Here is a 25,957-nt window from a genome sequence, read left to right as displayed (position 1 = left end):
CCCGGCTGCCGGCTGCCAGGCCGGACGGATAAGTCCCTGGTTTTGTTTGCCTCTGAACTACCAACGATACTCGACGTTGCAGCGCATTCGATGCTGCGTAGCGCTGCGTAGCATGGTACCATGTAAGCTTAAGGCTAGACTCCTATACTATGCAGTCTCGATGGGACAATTGAACAATAATAGTGTAGATGCTGTGAATGAATGGCCTTGCCATGAATACGCGATGTGTATGAAGTCCTTGTAAAAAGTACCTGAGACTGGAGAGCCGACCACGAGCAGAACATGAGATGAGAGAAACAAGACGGAAACCCCTTAAACCCTTGTCAAGGTCTCCATGTCTCCTGCTCATCATTCCGAGCTCCCCGTGTCCCTCGTGTCCCGAAAGGGACCCTGTGGAGCCAGGGAAAGAAATAACGAGAAATCTTGACCGAGCTTGTGACCCAAACTTGCCAACATGCTGTAAAAAGCTCCAATTTTATTTTATTTTCCCTTTCATTTTTCCAAAGAAACTCCCGGAGGTTTTGGGGGTCCTTGGGGCAAAACATTGGGCATCTCTCGAACACCATTCTCCACATTTTACTCCAATTTTCCCTGCACGGGATGAGATTCTAGAATGCCATGAGATTAGGGGTGGCCAAGGGTCTGGCCACCGGTGTTCATCCTCACAGACACACTCAGTCTCACACACCTCAGACCTCAGACGCAGACCAGACAGAGAAATCCCGACCTCCGGTTCGGAGACCGCCTCGATCATGCAGCCTGTCACACCGTCACACTATCACGTTGATTGGAATGGCCTTGCTGTTGGTTTGGCCCGTTATTGTGTTTACCCACTTCGTTTCTTCTCTAATTCTCTGCTGAACACGAGGTCCTCTGCACCGGGGCTGACTGATTGATTCTACTGGATTCTAAGGATACCTTATCCAGCCACCCACTGACCACCGGCCTTTACCCTGGCTGACCCCCAAACACCGCTCTCTCTCTCTCTCCCACCCAGCAATTCCCGAGCCATCTCAAGGGGCTGGCGCCGGAGTGCCGAATGCGGCCCTCCGCTTACACCTGCCGTATGAGTCTTGACTTAACTACTGGAAAAGGTTGTGAAAAATCAACGTTATTTTTCATTCTGACGATATCAGATGTAGCGTACTTGATACCTAATGATGTCTTAGCCCATATCAGAAGGAGGCTCGCAGGTTCCTTACATCGCAACATTGCTAAGCTTGTGGTAGTTGATAAGCTCTTCAGATGCCTTTTAAGGATCAATTCAAAGTTTTTGATGGTCTATCTTGTCTTTCGCTTCCATCTCGTCTTTTGAGTCTGTGAGATCAATGACTTCTATCGAGGGCTTGGCCTGCCACCTCTCACAACCTAGTAAAGTCCACATTCTGTAGTTACCTTGACTTACAGTAAGGTCACGGGCAGTCAGGGCCTCGTCACAAGTATGATGCGGGAAATGACAGAGCATCCTGTTACAGTCCTTGTATCTCTTGGTGACCGCATTGAGTTGGGCACCACGAGCAAGCAAATAGGAGCTCCAAGAGATCGAACGCCTAATGGAGCGCCTCAATATCTCGTTACGGTTGAACAAAACCGAAGTGGTCTCCGTCGCCGAAAACACCAGCGTGCAGTCCGCCCTCAAGGCCTGCAGCGCTTCGTCTATGGCCTTGGACAACGAGGTCAGCAAAATTCTCAAACGATCAAAAGACGGACGGGTTCACTGGGTGGATAGAACCAAGATTGGACTGTTCGGCAAAGATAAGCTCCAGGTCTTCGTGGACGAGCTCAGGATTTGCAAACAGACTGTCAACTTGGCTTTGGCTGGCGCCAACTTGTGAGTACTATATCAAGATCATGCAGATTTGATGGTGAATCTGAATTTTTTCCTCTTGCAGTCTAGCATCCATCGAGCAGACCAAGCAGCTTCAGGCGATTCTAAAGCGACTTGAGGCTAATGACGGTGATGTACACTCCGAAGCCAAGCTCCAGAAGTCGAAGGACTTGATCAAGGGCTACGAGGAGCTTCAAGCGTCCCTGTTTGTCCAGGTCAACGAGAGACGAAGCAGGTTGGCAGTGGGCAAAGTCAAGGTCTTGGAGTCACAGGCCGTTATCGGTATCCACGGCGCGGACGGAACCGACGGAGAGCTGGACGTCCAGCTTGGTAGTGTTGAGGGCCAAGGATCCAATATGCTGGTGGGATGCTCCAAGGGAATCGACCTGAACGCCGCCTTTTTCAAGAAAGACAACTAGTTTGTGATTCCACGGTTCACAGAGTGATGTCACTGCAATGTGTGGAAGGACACCCGGGTGTCTTCAGACAGGAATGGAGATGTAGATTTGGACGTAGAGGAAGAAGCTACGTGGAGAGATCTTTTGCAACACAAGAATCTTTCGACTGTAATCTTGTTTTTTCCGGGCTTTCTGTAGTGGCAACCAGATTGAGGAAATTTTACCATTGGAGCTCTACATGCTTTTGCGGTGACATCAAAGGTCCCGTCTTAATTCTTTACTCCTAAGATCCCAAACTGGCTCACCCGTTGTTTTTTCATATTCATGCTACTTGTAAGTTGATCACCCCAGGTGGGCATACTCCTTGTTGAAAGCCCTTCCAATGACCATTCTCCGGATTTCTGAAGTTCCAGCACCAATCTCATACAATTTCGCACTGATGACAATTAGTACAGAAGAGCCGAAAGGAACTTTGGGCTTGACTTACTCTCTCAACAGCCTCGAAGCTGGCATTTCCTCGACATAGCCCATACCGCCAAGAAGCTGAATGCTGTCCAGAGTGCACTCTGTGGCCCTCTCAGCAGCATACAAGATGGCGCCGGCGCAGTCCTGTGTCTTTATGATCCCCTCCTCGTCAACAGCCTTGGCCGTGGCGTATGTGTATGCACGGGATGCCTGGAGCTTCGTGTACATGTCTGCCAGCTTGCCCTGGATGAACTGGTTCTGAGCAATGGGGATGCCGAACTGCTTCCGCTGGTGGGTGAAGGGCAGAGCAACGTCCAGCGCAGCCTGCATGATGCCCAGAGGCCCAGCGCTGAGAACGAGGCGCTCAAGGTCCAGACCCTCCATCAAAACTCTCACGCCGCCGTTGATCTTGCCGAGGATGTTCTCCTTGGGCACGAAGACGGAGTCAAAGTTGAGCTCGCCTGTGTTGCTTCCACGCATACCCATCTTGTCAAGCTTCCTCGCACAGCTGAAGCCCTTAGCCTTTGTCTCGACAAGGAACGCCGTGACACCCTTGGAACCCTTCTCGGGCTCGGTCTTCGCGTAGACGACGATGACGTCGGCGTCAGGACCGTTGGTGATCCACATTTTGGAACCGTTCAGGACGTAGCCACCATCAACGGCCGTCGCCGTCGTCCTCATGCTCACAACATCGCTGCCAGCCCCTGACTCGGACATTGCGAGTGCGCCGACGCTCGTGCCGGCAATCAGACCGGGGAGGTACTTCTGCTTCTGCTCTGGAGAACCGTTGAGCTGGAGCTGGTTGACGCATAGCTGGGAGTGGGCGGCATAGCTGAGACCAATTGAGCCAGAGGCTCGCGAGATCTCTTCCATGACGACGCAATGCGCCTGGTAACCCATGGCCAGGCCGCCAACGTCTTCATCGGCAGTCATGCCCAGGAAACCAGCCTCGCCCAGCTTTTGCCACATCTCATTGGGGAAGGCATTGCTCTTGTCCGTGTTCGCGGCGACTTCTTCTGTGATCTCGCGCCTTGTGAACTCCTGCACGCGCTCGCGCAGCTCGGTAAGATCGGCTTGTGACGGTGCTTCAAATCCTTTGGGATGCTTGGAGGAGTGGTGTCGGGTCTGAAGGGCGGGGGCGGCGAGGGGTCGCAATTGACGCGCCGGCCGCGCCAACGATCTGAATGCTCTAACACTTGACATGGCTGTAGATTGTACAACGAAACTGACAATGAAATAAGTTGAGAAGAGAGGAAATGAAGAATAACAACTTCTCCTACGATTGATGATCCAAGTTACCTTAGCTTGACGCCGAGCTGGAGGTCCAACCGGGACAAGAAGGTGCTCGGCTACGGGCGGCTTTCAGCGGGCCGAGGTGAGCGATTGGACGTCACTGGAATGGTATCCCGTCAGCAAGCGAGCGGCCCTCGAACCTCTCCTTCCCGTCTTGAAGGGCTTCGTCGGCACATGTAGTGCTTCTCCTTCACACTCTCAAGTTGCCGCACCCTTAGGATCTTCCTTTGTAAACGTCCAAAATATGTCTTTCTCACGGTCATCGAGAGATGTGCTGCTTCTGTCGCGTCAATTGACCCGGCCGGGGTTCAGGGCACCCCGCCTCCCGCGATCCGCCCGTACTGTTGCGACCTTCACGCCGCCGCACCAGGCGAGTGCCATCTCCCGAATCCAGACCAATGTCGATCCGACGTCCGAGGAGTACAAGGAGAATGAGAAGCACATGGGGGAGGTGATGAAGAAGATGCAGGACTTGACACGCAAGGTGCACCTGGGTGGCTCAGCAAAGGCGAGGGAAAAGCATCTGGCGAGGAAGAAGATGCTGCCGCGCGACCGAGTCACTGCATTGATCGACCCTGGCACGACCTTCTTGGAGCTGTCGCCACTGGCCGCCCACGAGCTTTACCCCGAGGCTGATGTCCCCGCGGGAGGCATCATAACGGGTGTTGGTGTCGTCGAGGGCGTTACGTGTGTGATCGTGGCCAACGACAGCACAGTGAAGGGCGGAACGTACTACCCAATTACCGTCAAGAAGCATCTGAGAGCACAAGCCGTGGCTCAGGAGAACAAGCTGCCGTAGGAAATCCATGGTCTACACGCCTCGGCCAAATCTTACTGATACTGACGATGACACAGTTGTATCTACATGGTTGACAGCGGCGGCGCTAATCTCCCACACCAGGCGGACGTGTTTCCGGATCGCGACCACTTTGGACGCATCTTCTACAACCAAGCAAGGATGAGCTCCATGGGGATTCCCCAGATTTCGGTCGTAATGGGCCCGTGCACTGCGGGTGGTGCCTATGTACCGGCAATGAGCGACGAGAGCATCATTGTTGAGAACCAGGGCCACATTTTTCTCGCTGGTCCGCCGCTAGTCAAGGCTGCTACTGGCGAAGTGATCAGTGCGGAGGAGTTGGGCGGCGGCAAGATGCACTCCTCTGTTTCGGGAGTAACGGACTATTTGGCAGTCGACGATGCTCATGCTATTACCCTTGCGAGGCGGAGCATCAGCAATCTGAACTGGCCTACAAAATCACCTTCAACAGCGGCGCCAGTAAAGGATTATGCCGAGCCTCTATACTCGCCGGACGAGCTTCTGGGTATCGCTAGTACCAACCTCCGGAAGCCACTGCCCATCAAGGAGGTTATTGCTCGCATTGTTGACGGCTCCGAATTCTCCGAGTTTAAGCGCGACTTCGGTTCAACCTTGGTCACCGGATTTGCTCATATCCATGGCTACAAGGTTGGTATTGTGGCCAACGATGGGATTCTGTTTGCCGAATCTTCTGTGAAGGGCGCACACTTCATTGAGCTCTGTGCTCAACGAGGCATTCCGCTAGTCTTCCTCCAGAACATCTCCGGCTTCATGGTCGGCTCCGCCGCCGAGCGTGGTGGCATCGCCAAGCACGGCGCAAAGCTTGTTACTGCTGTTGCATGCGCCGACGTTCCCAAGTTTACCGTTGTTGTCGGAGGTAGCTATGGTGCCGGCAACTACGGCATGTGTGGTCGAGCTTACAGCCCCCGTTTCCTGTGGATGTGGCCGAACTCACGCATTGGTGTCATGGGCGGTGAGCAGCTGGCTGCTGTTATGGAGACTGTTGGCAAGGCCGATCCCGAGTTGAAGGAGAGGATAGAACGGGAAAGCGACGCAACGTACTCGTCAGCCAGATTATGGGTCAGTCATTACGATTCACACATCATACAATTTCTGCTAACCATGCTTATAGGACGACGGCATTATTCCTCCCCCAGCACACCCGTCAATATTTGGGCCTAGGCCTAAGAGCAGCCATGTCAGGCCGGAATGAAGTCAAGGCTGGTGATACCAAGTTTGGCGTGTTCCGAATGTAAAGAATGTAGATTTTGGTCATTTAGAAAAGGAAGCGCAAAACAAGCCATTTACTGTTATGTCCCTCTGAAATCCGACGGCCCTCTATACAGTGTGCCCTAATTTTGGCGATATGCTCGGTAACAGGTGGTGAGTATTCTTCATCATTTATCCGCTTTGTAGTAAGAACGTATGATGATCGATGACTGATTGCCTATTAAAAGACCACAAACGAGCCATCAGCCCCCATCCCACTTGCAATAGCTTACGTTTTATTAAGTGCTCTTGGCTGGTTGACGAGGTTCTAGGTTCATCCGAGTGCCTTGCATGCATTCCCGCCGTTACACTCAACGGCGTAGTGGAGAACTTTATTCGGGGCCCTGAAGATGGCAGTTTGGCAGACGTTGAAATTTCCCACTCATACTCACAAAACTCGCATCTTTCACGAAAGTAAACTCCACGGCCGGAGCAGACTGCCAAACAGAGACAGATTTGGCAGCATACGGAGAAGGTTTCTGCAACAGATCGGGAAGGAGCCAATCGCACGGAGCTCTCTCCGGAGACCCACCGGCCAAAACCTTGCCGAACGCCGGCGGTGAAAGCCCCGGACGTGTTGCACAGCCAGCCTTAGGCTCTTCCCCTTTCCGTTGCCTCTTCAACCCATCACTCACATATACCCATGCCTACGCATTTAATGACACCTCTCCACAAGTCTTGCAGATCAATCATCAGCAAAAACGAACGTGGCCACAGCTACAGCTGTCCACGTGCTCATATTTGCGTGACGTTTACAACGGGTCTTGAGTGTTCTACACGAGACATGCTGATCAATTCTTTCAGAGACTTGTTCGTCGCTTGTTCTACTAGCTTTGACAAGCACGAAAGTACCTGACATAGCCGGATAGAGTCTGGCCGAGGTTGAAGTATGGAATAGATGGTGTTATGGTGACACGCGACTAAACCTGCCTGGCCAAAAAAGAGTCTCCGGCCACGGCAGCAAGGAGCCGATCTCATTCGCTTGTTAGTTTCAAGCCGAATATCTCACCACCCGGCCAGAGATGACTGATCATATTTCCTTCCGTTTCTTCTCACCCACGTGGTCTGCATCGTGCCTCTCTTATTCCCAAACAAGGCACCCTTCACTTTTATCTTCTCTCCCAGGGCAGAACGCGATTTGTGGGCAACCCATGCAGTACACTCACACCCCAGTCTCACCGATCGTCAACCCATGCCTCACCGGTATGCGCTCACCGGGCTAGGCCCTGCAGTTTGTTCTTTTCAACCTTTTTTTCTGTTTTCTTTAGGGCTACTAGTACGGATATGGGACCCGGATAGTGGGGTGAGTGTCTTGATGCCGGCTGCGGCGGGCGCAGCAGGATTGCCTTTCTGGCACCCTTTCGAAGGCGGTCTCTGTTTTTTTTCCTGTTTGTCAATGTCTCTGTTTCATGCCTTGGCTCGGGGATGGCGATGTGCTACTGCATGAATCAGAACCGGTCAATGAAAAAAGATGTTGGATGGTCCCCGGAGGCTTGGAAGAGACGTCAACGCCGAGAGGCTGGATGGAGGCAGACCAGCAACTCGAGTGAGCCTTCTTGCCAGCAGGCTCTCGTGATACGGTTCACCGCCATAAGATCAAGGGCGGGTATATGAAGAGGGAAGCCCTAGTCGGTGAACTGGCTCGATTTGGTTTCGTCGATCCAGACTAAAGGCAGTTGCCGAGGAGAGTTCTTTGTTCTAGAACCAAGCCATCCCAAAACCAGACAGCTTCATCCCTCTTCAGGCCAGAAGTACCTATCATCAACTACCTTCATTCTTCATTTCATCACTGTCAATTCGTCTGTCACTTCAGCTCAAATCATCTTAAACCTCTCCCATACCCTATTCATCTCTTCAAGTTGAAGCAAAATGGCACCCTCTGCTTTACCGGAAGAGCCCCAGATGTACGCATCAACCATCTCAGAAATGGCACGCGGCCGCAAGTTCTACCCTTCAAACAAGTTCATCATCAGCTGCGGCACCGTCACAATCGACATGCGGGCACGGCGCGTGCTGCTGATTTACAACAAGAGACACACGATCTACCAAATGCCCAAGGGGCGGAAAGATATTGGCGAAGACCTTCTCGCAGCGGCGTTGCGCGAGACGCGCGAGGAGACTGGCGTCACGGTGAAGCCCGTCACCTTGAGACTCAGCACCAGAGCTACGCCTGCGGGCGGTCCCTCCGGTGCCCCGGAGGTGTCTGAGGAGATCACCGATACTGAACCGATTGCCGTCTGTCACTACCCTGATCCGGCTACTGGTGCTATGAAGATGGTGTTTTACTTTGTTGCGGAAGGGAATTGTGATCTTGGACCCGAGAGTTGGACGGGAGAGGACAGAGTCAAGTTTGACGTTAGCTGGGTCGATGTTGATGAAGCCGCGGACAAGTTGGCTTTCAAGGAGGATGGCATGGTCGTCACCAAGGCTCTGGAGGATTTGAGAAAATCGGGGTATGATATCTGATTTTGAGGGGCGCTTTGTGTTTCTATTGGATCGGGAAAAGTTGGGCGTTGGCGATTGAAAACCAGGAGGCAGGATTTGCGTGGGGTAATTTGACTTGAACACGACGCGGCGGCATATGGTGTTGGCATTGTCGGGATTCTCTACTTTCTCTGGGTTTGGAAAAGGTCAAGAAGACGATGGGATTGGGCCAAATTGTTTACAGGAGGCAGTTCCCAATTGAAGTCTGTTCATTCCGGCCATTTTGATGAATCTCAGCAAGGTAACCTGGTAAGCCCATGAGAGCTACCAATCCAATGTCTGAAGGACCACCCTGAGGGCTTTCTGACTCATTGTCTGCGAAGAAGAAAGTATCTAAGCGGAAGAAAAGAGAAAACATGAGGAAACGGTATTTCGGCCGCGGAGTAGCTCCCGAACATAGGAGGAGTCTGACAGCTTGGCGGTGACAGGGGCTTCCCATCCATCTCGGATGCATCATCCAAGTCTCCCCGGCGACATACTTGCCCCCAACTTGCGATCGATTCTTGGGAATAAAGTTCAATCTGACAAACCAGAACGCTGGGTCTTGCGGGACGGGGTGGACGGCGGTGGATGCAGGGCTGCGGCGGTCCATCCCACCGCTGCCCGCGGCCGCTTCCCTGCCTCCAAGACATTTGATGAAATATAGATGCGTGGGTGAAAGTGGTTGAGCTTTGTTTCGCTGAAATGCATTCCAACCTGTTTGATGATTGGTTTGCTTCCACTTCACCGCGTGTATGTCTCGTCGTGCCGTCCCTTGGCGTCTCTTATTTTCATGAGTACGATTCATTCACAATGATGAAGTCGAGGAAAGACTGAAGGGATAGAGACAACATGGTTGATTGAGAAGGTTCAGATGACTAGCCGCATGAAGCTTTGCTTTAGCGAGTCTTTCCTGACTAGCAGGCGCACTTCGTGTCTCGGGTCGACCGTGACTGCCGAAGCCGGCCGGCCGAACTCGGGACCGGCGCCGGCATCATCGATTAGCGGGGCCGATCATATCCACCCTTGGCGGGGTTGACCCTTTTGCCGAATTGATTCTCATTGAAGCAAGTGGTGACATCACCCCCACGAAACCCCCCCTCCCGAGTCCCAAGCTCCTGATGGGGCCCTCGTTGCTACCCCTCCATGGAGGCAGTCGAGGACCGCGGCTTCCCCCCTCTCTTGCCAATCGCGAACAATGAAATCATCCAAACAGAAGCGGCGCAGAAAGCTTCCGTTGTTAGCTTCGTCTGTACTGTAAACGTCAGCGAAACGGAGCAGCTCTTAACCCCGCCAAAACGCAGCTTAATCCGTCATTGACTCTCCACTTCGAGGAGCCCGCACCCGCAACGTACATATTATTACCTCCACTTGACGTTTGAAGCATAATAAATCCGATGTCTTCCCACGCTGCCAAAGCCGCGCGCTCCGCTTCCCAAGCTTTATCTAGATCGTCGTCCCTGATTCCCAAACAACCTCACTCCCCCACCCCTGCGATAGCTTCCCGATCAACAACCACAACAACAACAACCACAAACAGTTTTGCAACTTGCTGCAGCTCAATTACCATATCGACAACCCTTACACAACAATTTCACAAGTCGTTTTCGACACAAGCCGCCAAGATGTCGACTATGCCCGCTCAGCACGGCCACAGCGAGGGATGCTGCAACATCCCTCCTGTCGTCTCCAAGGGCTACGATGCCAAGGGCAGCTACGAAGAGATTGGATCAAAGAAGACCTGTAAGTCAGCTGCCAGGTTGACCTACCTAGCCAATGCGTTACAAAACTAACTCGATTACTACGACAGACGTCACCGGTCCCGCCGACGCGAAGAAGGCCATCGTCGTCACCTTTGATATCTTTGGATTCTTCCCCCAGACGCTCCAGGGAGCTGATATCCTGGCCACCAGCGGCGCCGAGAAGTACCGCGTCTTCATCCCGGACTGGTTCGCTGGCGAGCCCTGCCCCATCGAGTGGTTCCCTCCCGACACCGAGGAGAAGCAAAAGAACCTCGGCGGTTTCTTCCAGAAGTTCCCGCCGCCAAAGATTGCTGAGCAGAGCCCCGACTACGTCAAGGCTATTCAGTCAAAGTACTCGTCCATTGAGTCTTTTGCGACCATTGGCGTGAGTGACTCTCCAGCGTATCTGAGAACAGAGTAATTAGGATAGACGCTAATAAAATCGCAGTACTGTTGGGGCGGCAAGGTCGTTTCACTCGTGACCTCGGGTGACAAGAACCCTTTCAAGGTCGCCGCCGAGGTCCACCCCGCCATGGTCGAGCCCGAGGATGCCAAGGGCATCAAGATTCCGCTCATTATGCTCGCTTCCAAGGACGAGCCCGAGGAGGATGTCAAGAAATTTGAGGCCAACCTCAACGTGACTAAGCACGTCGAGACTTTCAAGGACCAGATTCATGGCTGGATGGCTGCTCGCTCTGACCTGGAGGACTCCAGAGTCAAGGAGGAGTACACTCGTGGATACAAGACAGTCCTTGAGTTCTTCGGAAAGAACTTTTAAGGTTGCGTGTAGAGGGTAATAATCAAGAATGAATTATGAAATATAACGAAGGTAAAAAATTGAGACGGGTTCATGGGGACTTCGTCGTGCATGCGTTTATGACCACATTCTCCATTATATCATAGAAACCAGGAACACAAGCCTTTTCTGTGAAACGTAGCTAATGGAAAAGAAGACTATCGCAACCTTATAACAGTTGACCTTTGTGATAAGACCATCTATGTTTTTCCGTTTCGATGTCAAATTCTTTGAATCTCCACAAATTGCTTGACAGCATTTCCACCCTCTCACATTGATTCTGTCCCCACACAGCACCACACTCTCTGAGTGACATGAAAACCGACAGCTTTCCTTTCTCCGCTGTGTACAACATAAGATTCTTCCCATTGATTTCCACATTGATACACACATCCTCGCGAGTGACCAGATACTGCAAAAGTCCTGCGGAATTTTGATCGATCGCCTGAATCAGAGCTTCTTGCCCGTTAATGCAGTTATGGTCGACTGTGGGGTCATCCAATATCATTCTGACAACCTCTGTGTTGGGCTTGCGCCCAGGAGCTCCCTTCACTGCATACCACAAAACCGTTCGCCCGTGGTCGTCCTTCGAGTTCAAGTTCGGATTTGTCGACTCTAGGATCATCTTGAAACCTTCCGCAGAGCCATGTTCCGCAGCATAAGACAGCAACGTTCTCCCGCAGGCGTCTTTTGAGCGCATGTCGAAACCACACTTACAGAGCAAATCAATGATGGCAAGCTCAAATTGATGACGAGCGTAAAAACATATAGCGCCGACGCCGCCCCCAGTGTCTGGGCTGGCGCCGTGTACAAGAAGAGTCCGGATGATTTGGTCATTTGTGTCTTTCCTTGCGCATGCCCAAGCCAAGGGAGTTCGACCGCTTTCATCAGGGACATCAACCTTAGCACCTCTCTCTAAGAGAAGTTGCACAGCCGCGAGATTGCCGCAATCTGCAGCCCATGATAATGCGGTTCGTCCTTTCTCATCTGTAGCGTCGATATCGGCATTATGGTCAAGAATAACTTCCACAACCGCCATGCTGCTCCCGACAACAGCCTGTAGTAAAGGGCGCATCCCCCCAGTTGATTCGACCTCTGCTTCGACATCCATTTCTAACAGGAAATGAAGAGCTGGGATAGTTCTAGAGACGATGGCCCAGTAAACTGGGGTCTTGCCTTCGTGGTCTCGAGCTTTAATGTCCGCTCCCATCTCTACGAGCAGTTGAAGAGCGGATGTAATGTTTTCCTCTACATCAACTGATGTGGAGCTTTGAAAACTCGGTTCTTGATTGTTCGGGTCGTGTCTTTCAGTAATGACTGCGCGATTGATGAGCGCCGACAGAACTGACCCTTTGCCCGTCATGCCGGCCACTGATGTGGGAATCTCCCCACCTGCATCCCGCATATCAATGCGAGCCCCTTGGGCCATAAGAAACCTAAATGTTGATTGTAATCCCAAAACAGCGGGTGCGCAAAGTATCCTTTCCATGTTGTTCAATATTTCGAAGTTGGCGCCTAGCTTTAGAAGCAGTCTCAGAGTCTCAGCGAGCCCTTGATCCAATAGTGAGATCTCTATAGAATCAAAGCTTTCTCCTCTGGAAAGGAGTAGTAATAGCTCGTCGAGCATGACATTTAATGGAATGGTTTGTGTTCTAGACTTTAAGGATGAGACATATGAAAGATGGTTCGAGTAATCTTGTGAACTCGAGTATTTCGAGTATCTCAAAGAGTCCACGAATGCCAAAATGACGAGTGGAAAATATCCATGACGATATTGATCAAATCTTTTGCCGCCTATGAAGCAGACAACTGTCCTCAAGCAAATGCTTGTTACAAAGGATTCTTTGGGAAACATGAATTCGTCGTGAAACTGAATGGAAGGTTCCCAAAAGTGGGATCTGGTTTCGTTTATGTATTTGAACCACGAAGCATGGTTCTGGCTGATGGGCTGTAAGAAGATGTATGACTCCTTATTCTGCTCAGGATCCCCATTGAGCCTTCGCTCAGCGAAGAATCTGATGAAAGCCTCTAGCACAGCCGCGTGGCTTTCATCTAAAGCCACTCGCATGCATTCTAGAAGCGACTGAATCGATACCTTCCTCTGTAAAGGTTCAGTGCGTGGTGAATGCGATTCAAGTGGGGTGTATTCGATGGCGTCGCTGTCGAGGTAAAAGTTGACAACATCCAACCGATTTCCAAAGGCAGCCCACCACAACGCGTTCTTACTACTTTCGTCAGCCGAGTACATTTCGCTTTCCGGGAGAGTATGGTCGGTAAACAGTTTGAGAATCCCGAAATATGCTGCCACCTGTGCCGACGTGCTAGGGATAGATGGCATCAGACATAGCCGTCCCAGCATCGAGACGTATCTGTTACGCGCGTCCTGGTTCCGAAGAAACCCAACGACTTCTGTGGGAATAATCGGGCTCGCTCGAGTGTGCTCCCCCCAGTAAAGACTTGCATAGTCGAAGAATGGAGCGGACTGGTACATCCCCCGTACGTATCGTTCAGACCTGACAGAGGCGGGGCCTTCGGGAAGGCTGTAATTGCTCTCCATGGAAAGGTACTTAATACATGCCGTTGCAATGTGAGAGTCAACTTCTGGGAATAAGAAATGTTTTTTCCCCTCGAAATACTCTTGTGTCGTCTGGTGTACAAGTCGTATCACGCCACTTTGCTCACTGACCGTGATCAGTCCGGCACATACCGAGAGCATGGTTTCAACTGGCGTGATGTTGTCCTGATCTATTTCCGCTTCGTCTTCTTCGATGGCAAGGGCATGTTGCAGCTCTACGACTTTCAAAGGTCTCATTGCGCCCGTGATCCAAGAAAGAATGTTTTGCGCGAGCTCGATGTGCTCAGATGGCTGGGATTCGATCCGTTTCATAGCCTCATCGTATACAGCTGAGTAGACGTTTCCCTTCCCATCAGTTGCCCCAAAGACTTTGAGTGCCTTCTTGAGCTCCTTGGGGTTTAGCTTGTTGGACCAAGCATCGATGAGGAGTCTTGCCAACAAGAACCTATCTGCGTTAGCACCACTTGAAATATGGAAGACCCTGAAGAACAGCTTGGAACTTACATGCCATCAACCTTCATCCCGATGATGTTTTTGATTTCCTTTTGTAAATCAAGGTTGCTGCTGACAAAGCTCTGCATACGGGCTATCCGGCCTGAAACGTATCTCAATACGTCCTCTTCACTGGCTCTAATTTCTACAGGAATAGAATCTTTCAAATCCTTTGACTGAAGGATCTCTGGAATATCTCTGGTGGTTGCAAAGATATTGACTTGATATCTTTGTTGTAGACGGAAAATTTCCGGAAGAAAAGCCAGTCGAGCGTTTCTGCTACACTCATCCAAGGCGTCCATGATGATGAATATTCTATCATAGTAGGAAGATAACATCTGGAGTAAAACAATGGTCTCTTCGGTCGACCTCATGGTTTTGTATTTCTTGTGCGTGTTGTAGAGCGTCTCAAGACTCGTAGGAAAGGGCGAGCAGGATTGCGCCAGCTGTTTCGCTAAGCTAGATAAGAGATCGTGACAATTTTGACGTTCCGTATCCTTGAAGTTGAAATAGATGTAGGCTATTCCGACTTTCGGATCATCGCGAAATCGGTGAATCAGATGGTCTATGACAACGGAAGTCATGATGGTCTTGCCGGCCCCAGGCATACCCCGACACAACAGGGTCTGGCCTCTGTTTGATGCCCACCCAAATTCCCTGGACTCTAGTAGCCAGGATACTGTTTCTGGGTGCCTTAAGGAGAAGTAGTCTCGTTGCTGTGACGAATAGTTGGATGGCGTCAGCCACTCCAAAATTTCCTGTTGACGTTTGCTGACTTGCTCATCGTGCATCGAAATCACCACTTGCTTTGTGCTTTGGATGGCTCGACTTCGGACCTTCGTCAGCCGCCGTACTCATCAGCAGTGCACAGATTCGTACTGACCTGTCTGATGCGTTCTTGAGGTATTCAGTAGTGTAATCTTGAGGGAGAGACTTGATTGAATGCTGTTGATCACTTTTGGGTCGAGCTGTACCCGCTGAAGAAACTGCAAAAGCTTGGCCTTGTCCCATCTCTTCTTTTCGAGCGGCTGTTTGAGTTCCTTACAATCGTCCAAAATCTGTTTCAATCTCTTGAGGTCTGTGTAGGAACCTTCGATGATGTCCTCCAGTATCTTTTGCTCCTCATCATTGAGATTCTGCTGTGGGCAATGGGCTTCCTTGAGAAGCGATTCGATGATCTTCACGCTATTACTGGCTGTTAGTCGAGACTTCTCTAACGGATACACGATGAGGAAATGCCGAAAGCATACTTCCTGACTAGAGAAACGAACAGCTCAGGCGCCTCAGAAAATCTGTCATGGCAGTGTCTCAACTTGTCTATGACAGCGATGAAATCGCCAACACCGAACCCGAAACTCATCGTAGACGAAGTTGTCCACAGGTTTTCGTAGGCATATGGAAGCGAAGCAAAGAAAGGAACGAGGATCGCAAGGAGGTCGAGGGAGAAACTGGGGGATGCAAGGAAGCAATGTCACTAGGAAAGATTCTTACACACCTGATCGGGCGTGACATTGACCTGCAGCTGCGCCAATATAGCTATGCAGGCTATGCAGTGGCTGCACTGCTCTCCAACAGAGGTGTGAGATCAGGTTGTTTTGCCTGCACCACACCTTTCTGTGGCTATGTAGGTGTGTGAGGCTATGCCAGATGGGCTGCCGCAAGTTAGGTGTCGACACGAGTCTGCTGGACGCGAGGTCTTATCCATTGTGGCTGTCTGGTCGACCAATCGTTCACTTTCGATCCCCTAACCATCTACCAACCGGCTCCTGGCTGTCTTGCACCCTTAGGCCGAGCATATAGCCATCTCACAACGCCTGGCGGAGGGAGAGACTGAACCTACTAAAGAAAAAAGATACCAGGAAAGCGATAGAAAGAGGCGAAGGCCACGAATTGTGTTGTAGGACTTCTGTAAGATAGAGATTAACACTACATCAAATTTTTCGAGGCAAACCCGGACCTCAGGACAACTGGATCTTCATGAGTATTCTGTTTTCCCTTGCGATGACGTAGACGGGACAATCCAGGTGGGCGTATTTCACTTCTACAATGTTTGATTTGGGATTGCTGGCGCCTATAAAGGTCAACAGGGCAGTAGAGCCTTGCAGTTGACACGACGTTCGATCACTAGATAGTTTTAGGGGGATCTCATGATTGTGACTCGCTTGATTAGCTCTTCTGGACATCATAGACAACACCCAGACTCGAGAAAGAGCTCCTGTGTCTTCTGTTAGAGGAAGTGGGTAGCTGAGGCAGATAAACCCCATTGTTGAAGCAGGGATTTGCCGAAGTTTTTGAAACTTATTGATGAACATGCCAGGAAGGATCTGAGGGCTGCAAGGCTGCAAGAAAACCCTTCATACGAGCCCTCGCTTCTCAAAATCTCCTACCTTATGTAAGTGTATGGCGTCTACTGCACATTCTCCATGCGTACATCGGGTAGGGCCATAAGGCTTAGCAAAGCTTTAGAAAGGGGCTCCTATCGTTAAGCTCTGTCGGAGTGAGAGAGGACAGCTCAGTGATTTCCCATCTCTGTGGCCGGGATATTCCACTTCACTGATATGTACCCACTCTATTTCATGCTATTGTCGTAAGGCACTACACGTAGAAAGGAAAGTTCAAGCTAGAGTAACAGTCAACAGAGCGATATCTAAGATATCGGATTCAGTCTATAATACGAGCATAGCACCATCGCCCTTCAACCCATCTTCTCCTCCGCCTCGGAGAAACAACCTCAAACCCCTTCCCCTGAACCACCGTGATCCCAGCTCCATACTTCAACAACACCCCAAGCACCCCAAAATCCTTCACCCCCAAAGCATACGCAACAGCAGTCTGTCCCCTCCCATCCCGACGATTCACATCAACATCACCCCGTCCACAAAGAAACTCCACAAGATCCGCAGCCCCAGCCGCAGCGGCAAGATGCAGCAACCCCCTCCCCTCCCCATCAACATCCTCAACCTTCACCCTCTCGTCCTCAAGAAGCACAAACAGGGTATCCGTATCAGGCACAAAGATCCGGCCAGATTTGATCCACGCGCAGAGGGCATACCACACCGGCGCCCGAAGCTCCCCGTCTTTGAAGTTCACGTCTATACCCGGAGCCGCCATCAACAAGCGGGCCATCTGAGGGTTTGTCGTTTCCGCGGCGTATGATATCGCCGTTCGACCGCTCGCGTCTGACAGGTTGACGTCGGCTTCGTGGTCGAGGAGTAACTTGACCGCGTCCAGGTTTCCGCGGCGGGCGTGTTCGCAGAGGGGGAGGGTCCCTTGGGCGGATAATGTATTTGGGTTCGCTCCCTGTTGGAGAAGATCCCGTATCTCACTCAATGATTTCTCGGCGGTGACTTCGTGAAGTTTCATGTCCAGGTCGGTCTCTGATCTTGAGGCGTCCATGCGGATCGGTTCTTGCTCAACGGGTTCTGGATATTGTGTATTGAGAGACACTTCGGTTGTGGTGTCACCGACGTCGACCCACCCCTCGTCGATAGCCTCACCAGCCTTCGGATCCATCAAAGTCCCTTTGTTGAGTTCGCCGGAGCCAGAAGGTTTGTGATTGTCGACAAGTTCCTGCAGCTGTCGGTCCAAGATGGCATCTACACCGGAACCGTACACCTCAGGCTTGATCGCGGGAGCAACCTCGGCCAACTCGCGCCGCCGTGCCTCCGTTTCCCGCATCTCGGGCCTGGTATTGATCTCACGAACCATCGTCGGTGCTGCTGAAAAGAAAAGATAGGAAACGTCAGATAGCTTCAGTAGGAATTTCATCCACCCTTGAGGGGGATCTACCAGTGACATACCTGCTACTCGGCGAGCTATTTCACTACAGTTGGAATGTTTGCGCTCGATAAAAGACGGTTGGCAAAGACAAGAGAAAAAGAAAATCACTAGATGACACTCCTCAACGTCGTCAGCACGGCTTTTGTTGAGCCGACAGAAAAGGCCAGCCTCGCCAATAACTGACACGCCCACACTTACACCCAAGAAAATCCAACCCACGGGACGCATACGCACCAGCCTATCACAAGGCAAACCAAGACCAACTCTCCAACCCTTTCGCGCCTCCAAAGCCTCGCAATTCGTCCATCCACTGCGCCCCGGAGTGCAGATCTCACTGGTGTAAAGGTGGTTACACACCAAGCAGCTATGTGAACTTATTCCTGCAAAGTCACGCGCGGGGAAACGTGTATATGAGGTGGGCCACATCGCCCAGCTTTCGTTCGCTAGGCTAGGTAACTGCCCAACTCACATGGAAGAGTCTTTCCTCGACCGACAGATTTTCGTTTCGAGGTGTGTTCAGAGATTACAGCTCGCTTTTCAAATCTTATGGGAATGAGCGTTCTTATAGTTTACTCCGGATGAGATTGGCGTAGCCATCTTCGTTTATCCTGTTTCCTGCTTCAATGTCACATTTGATTCCAGATAATGTATGAACCTGAGGGCAATTTTCATTTTCTTTCATACATCAATTGGCTTTCGAAACGGCCAACCGCATCCATTAGCTAAGTTATCTCATGCAACCATCTGTCTGCCGTTGTCGCATAACGCGACCAAAATCAAACGCCAAAACCTCGCCAGTCCCTGGTATGCTGCCGTCCCGGAATGAGAAGAAGTGAGGAAAAAAAAAAAATAGTTACACAAGCAGCAAAGAAACCCTCCTATGATCAAGATGTGAGGAAAAAATAATCCACAAGACCGAGTTCACGTCCGCCGGCTTGCCAACTAGGCAACCAGGGATTGGGGCTCGGACTTCTCGCAAGTAAAGAGGTTGACGTGGTAGTCTCCACGAGCAGCGCAAGCCAAGATTGGCTTGTGCGGGTGGAAGGCAGTTGCTGCAATGGGAGAGCCCCTGTTCTGTTGAAGGAAGCTTGAGTAAGGCTCGACACGGGACAACTCTTGACCGTCGAAGTTAAAGACCTTCACGGCATGTGCAGATGTGCCACTGCGTTGGAATGTTAGTTTCAATACCGCAAAATAAAGAGCGCCTGGGTAAAAACTTACACAGCAAACACCGGCAGATGTTCATGCGTGCTGGCTGTTCGAAGCGTGTCTCGAGTGGTTTGGTAAACGTGAAGAGGTCGATCCATGCGAATATCCCACAATTTGACCTTTCCGTTTCTGCTTGCGCTGAGCAGTTCGCGTTGTCCGCCGCGCTGCAGGTGAACGCTCTTGATCCATTGCCTATCCGTTTCGTCCTTCCACTTCTTGATCATGGAATCCTGAGGCCTGATACGGGTGTCGAAAACGCGGACAGCGCCGTCCCCGAATCCTGCCACAACTGTGTGACCGGTCATCTGGTCAGATGTCAAAGACGTGACGCAGGAACCAGACCGAGCGGGAATGTCAATGACGCATTTCTCAGCGCCAGCAGACCACACCCGAATGACACGCACATCGCCAGCCACAAGTACGCGGCCGAGCGACTGCTGCCAGTCGAACACCATACCAGAGTTGACATTACTAGGCACCATGTGCGTAAGGGCTCGCCAAGAGGAGGCCAGGTTGATGGATCTGTCGGAATCGTAGTTTTGGTAGATACGGAGGACTCCATCTGACGAGCCAGTCATCAGGAATGCCTGGTCGTCTTCGTTGATGAACTTCATGTCACTGATCCTCGACCCTTCAGGATTTCCATTGGAAAACTTGCTCAGCCGTGCATGCTTCTTCCAATCCCAAACGCACACCGTATTACCATCGTCTGCAACCGCAAGCTGGTCTTCAAACTGGTGGAATGTGAGTTTGGCGGGTTGCGAGCCATTGTTGGTGATGCCCAGCTGATTATTCCACTTGTGGCTACCGGCGAACTGCTTGAGTGGTTGCGTCTCTGTCAAGATGAAGTCATTCCGGGATCTTCTCCAGAGACGTTCGTTGTACTCAGTGCTGCCGGGTTCGTCTGACTCGCTCGGCTTCATCTGAGGCTCGCAGAAGTACTCAATAGACCACTCCAGGAAAGAACTTTGCAGCGGCATCGCTGGTGCCTCGCCCAGCTTACGGTCCTCAAAACCAGTGGAGACGGGCTCTTTGGCAATGTGATAATTGGCATGGATGGCCGTTGGGTCGCTCTGTTCTGGTGGCGCTTCAGCAAGCTCAGGGGCCTTGATCTTCTGGGAGCCAACCCTATGTAGACCGGGCGAGGGTGCCGGAGAAGAGTAGTTTGGCTTTTCGCTGGCATCGGCCTTTCCATCGTTACCAAATAGTGGCAGCTGGAAAAGCAAGCTCGCCGTGCGACGCAACAGGCCAGGAGATGGCAGTGGTGGAGTAGCCAAAGAGTTAGAAACGCCAATCGCATTACTTCTTTGGCTCAAGTGCAAGTGGTTCTTTGTCGATGCACGCTTCGCCCTCTTTCGGATGTCATCGATGAGGCTCTGCGCATGCTCACCAACAGGCGAAGCCATCACAGCTTGGTGGACGTGGTCCACAATTACTGTAGCGTCACGCTGAACCTCAGGATGAGGGTCAACATTCAGCATCAGAGCATGCTTCCAGCAGGCTGAGAAGACGGTATTGTGAGCGAAACCGTGAACGTTGGGCTTGATGGTGCCGTCTGCATTTCTGTTTTCTTTCCGTGCATAATGCAGGCCCATCTTGTGATCCATGCCATCCTGGCCGGGAGGGAACAGTAGATATTCCCTTTCTTCTTGGAGCTGTTCATAAGCAGCGACAATGAACTTGCTCTCAAAGCGCAGAATGAACCTTGAGAGGAAGACAAGGAACTCGCGACGGACCATTGGACTTCCGTCGTTAGCCATGTCTAATAGTGTCCAGGCGATGGATTCTTCGATCCGAGCGACCTCATCCGTTAGGTCGATGATGCCCAGGAAAGTAGTCATGGAATACACCATGGCAGCTCTGACTTCGGGAACGGGATCCTTTGTCAGAAATGACAACTTGGCCGGCGCATTCTCTCGAATACCACGCCATTTGGCCTCTGGAAGTTCCTGCCACAGCTGACTGATGCATAGACAAGACCACTGGCGCAGGAGTGGGTTCTCCTGATTCTGCAGGTGTATTAAGCAGTAAGTCATTATGTCGGTTTGGTTGCACACATGCTGCCCTGGCTTGTAATCCTTGCAGAGCATCGATAGAATGAAAGCGCACATCGCCTTATGCTCAGCTTCGTTAACGACTGGCAAACCCTCGGATGGCTTCAATATCTGGGCAAAGTAGTTGTATCCGCTGTCCTTGATAAGGTCCTGCTGGCATGAAATATCCACAGCCAGAATACGGGTCCAAATGAAGATCATGACCGGCTTCAGTTCTGCGGCAGCGGACTGCAACAACTTGAGGACATATGGGAAGATGCCTATGCTCAGGGCAAGCTGGACTGCCCATGGGCCCAGGTCGAGGAATCTTCCGAGCAAGATGAGCGCTCTGACTCTGTGCTGTTGGCTCAGCAGAACTTGCAGCACCACTGGAAGCTGCTCAGGAGGCCTCTGAGATAGGGCATCACCACGAGTCAAGTAAACGTCGAATGCTGTTAGTTGTTCGGTGAAGAAGGTTGAGTTCTGGTACTCGTACTCGAGACCTTCGTTCTCCTTTCTCTCCAGCATAGGCAGTTGGGCTAGAGCCATATCCACGGCCAAGTCCCAGCTTGCCCACAATGGGTGCTGCCGGGTCTCAGGGAGCTCGGGAAAAGACTGCGGGTGGCACCCATAGACGGACATGATTCTCTGGGCCAGAAGAAAATTGCGGAAGAGAGCGGCCACCATAAGGTCCTGCCTGAAAAACTTTCGGAATAGGTGTCGGGGCAGCGTAGTCCAAGCGATAGTATCCGTGATGGCTGTGAAGATCCAGTTTAACTCGCCGAGTGGTGTTCTTCTCTCCTGTAGCCTGCCGGGCAGCTTCTTGGCGCGCTCTGGTGTAAGATTTGTCTTGAGAGGGTTCTGGAGAACGAAGAACCAGAGAGCCATCTCGATAGGAGTAGTGAGACATGCCGTGAATAGGTCGGCTGGGAGGAGAGGGTTGGTGGGGAGATTCTCCTTAACGCCGCAGGCAGCTAAGTGGATATAGGGCTGAAATACGGTCTTCTCGTAATTAGGATCTCTCGCGGCAGCTTCATCCTCTTCTTGTTCGTGCTTCTCGACAAATCTGTGGTAGTTGTTAAGGATGTTGCCGGCTTCGGAACAGTCCCAGACGTAAATCGTAGGGGCGTGAAGCCACTGTTGAAGATCGTAGAGCGACACTGGGATGTACTGAGTGTAGTTCTTATTAAAAACCCAGATCTCGCCACTCGCAGTGGGCTTAGGCACTCCGTGGCCGTTGTAATGAAGAAGAACCCGCTCATCCTTCGCGTTTCTACGCAGGGACTGGCAGAACTTCTTCGTCTCTTCCACCGACGGATCGAGGTACTGCTTGTATCTTGTGCGTATAGCCAGTGTCTCGTACTGCGCCTGAAGGGCTTTGCCGATGTTCTCAAGGGCCTTCTGAGGTGGCGGCGTTGTAGGGTCTGTCCATGCTTCCAGTTTGGCGCCCGGGTTCGTCTTAAGCTGGTCGGGAGGCTCGACTGAAATATTAAGGCAGACGGCCAACGCAGCAGATACCGTCTTAAGTCTATCTCGCATGCGCCAGTCCTGCAGCTTGTGTAATGTCGCCTTGGGCTTGCCGGTTGTCTCGTGTCGTTTGTCGGTCCAATACATGTACCAATTCTGGAGAAAGGAGTCAGCACGGTTCAGGATGCGAGTTGAAACCAGCGAGTCCCAATGGCGCAAAGAAGCGATGTTGTCGCACGCAGGCTCGTCTGAATCCAAGATTGCCAATACGGCTGTCGGCCCCATCAACCCAGGAGACTGCATCGTCTGAAATGTCTAGATGGGGGAGGAATGTAGGTTCAAGCCCTGGATACGGTTATGCCCCGCGTTGCCCCTCGGGACTGGATTCCGGGCAACAGTGTCCCAGCATGGCGTGCAAGCCAAAAGAGCAGAGCACCAAGTCTCCTTTCTTTGCGTGACGCGCGCCGACAGGAGACTATGGTTAGACCAGTCCGGCTGGACAGCGCCGCCACAAGTCCGCCAAGTGGGGAGGCGCAGAGCCTGGGGTGGGAGAAAGGAAGAAGGGCATAGAGTGTAGATGGAGATGGTGGGAAAAGTTATCACTCACATTTGCTATCTGGGCCAGGATTTCCGGCGACTCGTGGTATTCATCGAATCCGTGTCTGGCGCCCCAATGAGGAATTTCTTCCTCGGAGTGGTCAACTTCTTCAGGGCGGCTGACTCCAAATTCGCTCTTGGATCGCATAAGCAGTGGCTTCACAGATGGCCGCTTCGGTCGATCTGAATCCGATTGTTCGCCGGTAGAGAACCCGGCGGCCAGATTCTGTTTGTTACCAGGGGCACTTGAAGGGCGTCTTGCGTTGCTATCATCGTGGCTCGTGGATCGTTGAAGTGCTAGAGGCGGAGCAGCACCGCCGAATGGTGAGGGTTGAGTTGTCGCATCGGGGAAGGCGGAGGATCCGTTAGGACCCTGAGTTTGCGGCATGTTGTTGGGGCTTCCATTCACTCCGAGAAGCGCAGTGCTGTTTGTCCTCCGCGATATGCTGGCGTAATGTCGAGGTTGAGAAGTTGAGGGTGTGGGTTTGGAGGAGCTCGACTGTCGAAGGTGACTGGCGGGCGAGGGGCGAGGATGGGTCTGATCTTGCGCAGCAGCAGCCGTCATCTTAACGGCGACACTGTTGTCGAAATTCGAGTTTGGCGCGCAAACCACCTGTAAATCGATTACCGCGACGACATGTCGGTCGTGAGGTGTCGGGCAGGATGAGGTGGATGAAGATATCGGATAGGCGATTGCGTCGGTGACGCGAATTTGGAGTTTTTGGAGAGGTTGACGGGAGTGACAGGTCAGGTCGGGTCAGGTTGGCAGCGCAGCGCAGCGGCTAACACCCGGCTTCAGCTCAGCGTGGCAGGCAGTCGCTAGAGGTCCACAGGGTGAAGTGCGGCAGAGGTGCACCAGCCAAAATTTAGGAATGGTACCTTGGGCTGAGGTCAGCTTCGACTACCAGCCTATCAGGTGCCGGGAAGAATCACCTGTCTTCTGCTTCGCTCGCTCCGAAAGCTTCTTCCGATGTTCCGATAGAAGTATTTCTACTATCTATCTTCTTCCATCTACACTAATGTATCTTTTGATAAATACATTTGAAGCTTCTAGTCAAGAAACAGATATTCTACAGGATCAGGGGTTCATCTCATGTCCCGATTTGTACTCGGGCGCAGCTCACGTTCATCTACAACGAGAATGTATACCTTAAGGCGAATGAATGCATGGGAATGGAATGGCAAAACGAATCAGACATGATGGTCGGGAGGCAATTGATGACCCGACCCTGACCGCCTTTCAGCTCCACATCTCCGCATTTCGTCCAGTCTCCCGCGTCCACTCTGGCGAAGCGCAGAAGGCAGGAACAGATCCGAATCGGGGGGGAGATGAGGTAAGAAGGCCTCGGCCGGATGCACGGTCCAGGCCCGGCTCAGAGACCCAACGGCGCTAATCCGAAATGAGCAACCCGAGTTCCAATTCAATGCACCTTCCTCTGTAGCAGTAGGTAGGTTCTTGAATCTTCACATGGCTCTTTCTTGTGGTCTCCCCCGTGCAACCAGCATTGAGCAATACCAAAGTTCATTCAGTCTCATTCTGTCACAGGCTGAATGGCATGAACGAACGCATCGGCCTGGGAAAGTATTCGTGGGCCGGTCCTTGCTCGAGATTGTACTTGCGAGCGCTGAACTGGTTTAAGGCGGCAGGTCCCGTTAGATCACCGCACTTGTCCTCTGCAGATGAACAGATGGGTGTGCCTAGGTAGTGGTGGTTTCCCAAGAAATGGAAGTGTGCCTGACAATCAATTGGATGTTTATCAATCTTGCGACATATGCTATCTACGTGGCTACCTACTTTACCTTACCTTACTGTATCGCAGGCTTATTGATAGCGCGAGCAAATCGGAGAAAACATTCCTCGCAACATCACTCAGGCACGGTGGGGAATGGGCTGGCGGGAGGCGGGCGCGTTAGAAACAATGTCTTGCACCAAACGGCCGGCTCGCTCTCTGTTTTTCCTACCTCTCCTTTTTGTTTCCCTTCTTTCCGGTTATTTTGCGGGGATGTCGTTTTCCTTTTTTTCCCTTTTTTTTTTCTCTCTCTTCTTTTTTTTATGGATCGTCGCATCCCTCTCCGTTGGCTTTGCGCACGTCATACCCGCCGTATTGCGTATCGCCGACCCATTCACCTCTGTCTTGGAGCTCGTTGGCCTATGTAGCTGCCACGATACGAGGCGGGATTCGCTCCGAATTGCAAGCTACAATTGGATTGTGGGAATCCATCGCTTGTGTTTCTACTGGATTGCGGCTTGGCCGTTTCTGCCTTTATGCTGACGACGACGATCACGACGATGAGGGGGGCGCCCGCTATGCTTGTAGCTCACCGCATGCCCTGCTTCAGGGTCATTCGTTGTTGAGACGGTTTATGCTTGGAGACCTTCCCGATCGCCGAATGCGGCTGCGCTCTTAAGACTCTCGACCTTATAAGATGGACTGGTCGGTTCGTCGTCGGCCGGTGCGTCCATGCGCCATCAGAGGCCATCGCGAGGGTCCATCCTGTTTGCCCACCCAACTCGAACCTGGACCGACCCTGCCCCCAACACGAGCCTCAATTCACATCGCGCTCGCCCATCGTCTCGCTCACGCCGTCGACGATCAGAGTTGGACGCCAACCGCCGCCGCCGCCGCCGCGTGGCCAGCTTTCCGTCTCCCGTCTGCTTCAGGCTAACGCTAATGCTCGCTCACCAGAATGAACGTTCACATCTTGCTCTCAGACGCGCCATCTCAGTACAAC

General features: G+C 51.9%; 7 protein-coding genes across 7 annotated transcripts; 4 read left to right on the top strand and 3 right to left on the bottom strand.

Annotated features, from left to right (window-relative positions):
* Nucleotides 1-1,553: 1,553 nt before the first annotated feature.
* N0V96_010458 (uncharacterized protein) lies at nucleotides 1,554-2,247 on the top strand (the record flags this gene model as incomplete). Its single annotated transcript, XM_053197044.2, has 2 exons — nucleotides 1,554-1,831; nucleotides 1,893-2,247. The coding sequence occupies 2 exons, from the start codon at nucleotides 1,554-1,556 to the stop codon at nucleotides 2,245-2,247; spliced, it is 633 nt and encodes a 210-aa protein (XP_053045533.2).
* Nucleotides 2,248-2,568: 321 nt separating this feature from the next.
* On the bottom strand, nucleotides 2,569-3,894 carry N0V96_010457 (uncharacterized protein; the record flags this gene model as incomplete). Its single annotated transcript, XM_053197043.2, has 2 exons — nucleotides 2,569-2,662; nucleotides 2,714-3,894. 2 exons carry the CDS (start codon nucleotides 3,892-3,894, stop codon nucleotides 2,569-2,571), a joined length of 1,275 nt encoding a protein of 424 aa, XP_053045532.2.
* Nucleotides 3,895-4,228: 334 nt separating this feature from the next.
* On the top strand, nucleotides 4,229-6,014 carry MCCC2 (Methylcrotonoyl-CoA carboxylase beta chain, mitochondrial; the record flags this gene model as incomplete). Its single annotated transcript, XM_053197042.2, has 3 exons — nucleotides 4,229-4,779; nucleotides 4,840-5,881; nucleotides 5,934-6,014. 3 exons carry the CDS (start codon nucleotides 4,229-4,231, stop codon nucleotides 6,012-6,014), a joined length of 1,674 nt encoding a protein of 557 aa, XP_053045531.2.
* A 1,925-nt stretch (nucleotides 6,015-7,939) lies between these two features.
* Nucleotides 7,940-8,536, top strand: N0V96_010455 (uncharacterized protein; the record flags this gene model as incomplete). Its single annotated transcript, XM_053197041.2, has 1 exon — nucleotides 7,940-8,536. One exon carries the CDS (start codon nucleotides 7,940-7,942, stop codon nucleotides 8,534-8,536), a length of 597 nt encoding a protein of 198 aa, XP_053045530.2.
* Nucleotides 8,537-10,158: 1,622 nt separating this feature from the next.
* N0V96_010454 (uncharacterized protein) lies at nucleotides 10,159-11,053 on the top strand (the record flags this gene model as incomplete). The annotated part of the gene is made up of 3 exons (XM_053197040.2): nucleotides 10,159-10,276; nucleotides 10,344-10,660; nucleotides 10,724-11,053. 3 exons carry the CDS (start codon nucleotides 10,159-10,161, stop codon nucleotides 11,051-11,053), a joined length of 765 nt encoding a protein of 254 aa, XP_053045529.2.
* A 2,339-nt stretch (nucleotides 11,054-13,392) lies between these two features.
* On the bottom strand, nucleotides 13,393-17,846 carry N0V96_010453 (uncharacterized protein; the record flags this gene model as incomplete). Its single annotated transcript, XM_065758953.1, has 5 exons — nucleotides 13,393-13,440; nucleotides 13,779-14,091; nucleotides 14,151-14,232; nucleotides 15,022-15,323; nucleotides 17,191-17,846. The coding sequence occupies 5 exons, from the start codon at nucleotides 17,844-17,846 to the stop codon at nucleotides 13,393-13,395; spliced, it is 1,401 nt and encodes a 466-aa protein (XP_065612476.1).
* Nucleotides 17,847-18,860: 1,014 nt separating this feature from the next.
* KOG1 (Target of rapamycin complex 1 subunit kog1) lies at nucleotides 18,861-23,789 on the bottom strand (the record flags this gene model as incomplete). Its single annotated transcript, XM_065758952.1, has 3 exons — nucleotides 18,861-19,080; nucleotides 19,140-22,783; nucleotides 23,235-23,789. The coding sequence occupies 3 exons, from the start codon at nucleotides 23,787-23,789 to the stop codon at nucleotides 18,861-18,863; spliced, it is 4,419 nt and encodes a 1,472-aa protein (XP_065612475.1).
* Nucleotides 23,790-25,957: the final 2,168 nt, after the last annotated feature.

The sequence above is a fragment of the Colletotrichum fioriniae genome, assembly GCF_027942845.1.
Source record: "Colletotrichum fioriniae strain IMI 355084 chromosome Unknown scaffold_14, whole genome shotgun sequence".
Lineage (NCBI taxonomy): Eukaryota > Fungi > Ascomycota > Sordariomycetes > Glomerellales > Glomerellaceae > Colletotrichum > Colletotrichum fioriniae.
The sequence above is the reverse complement of the archived record's forward strand: the minus strand, read 5'-3'. Positions and strand labels throughout refer to the sequence as shown.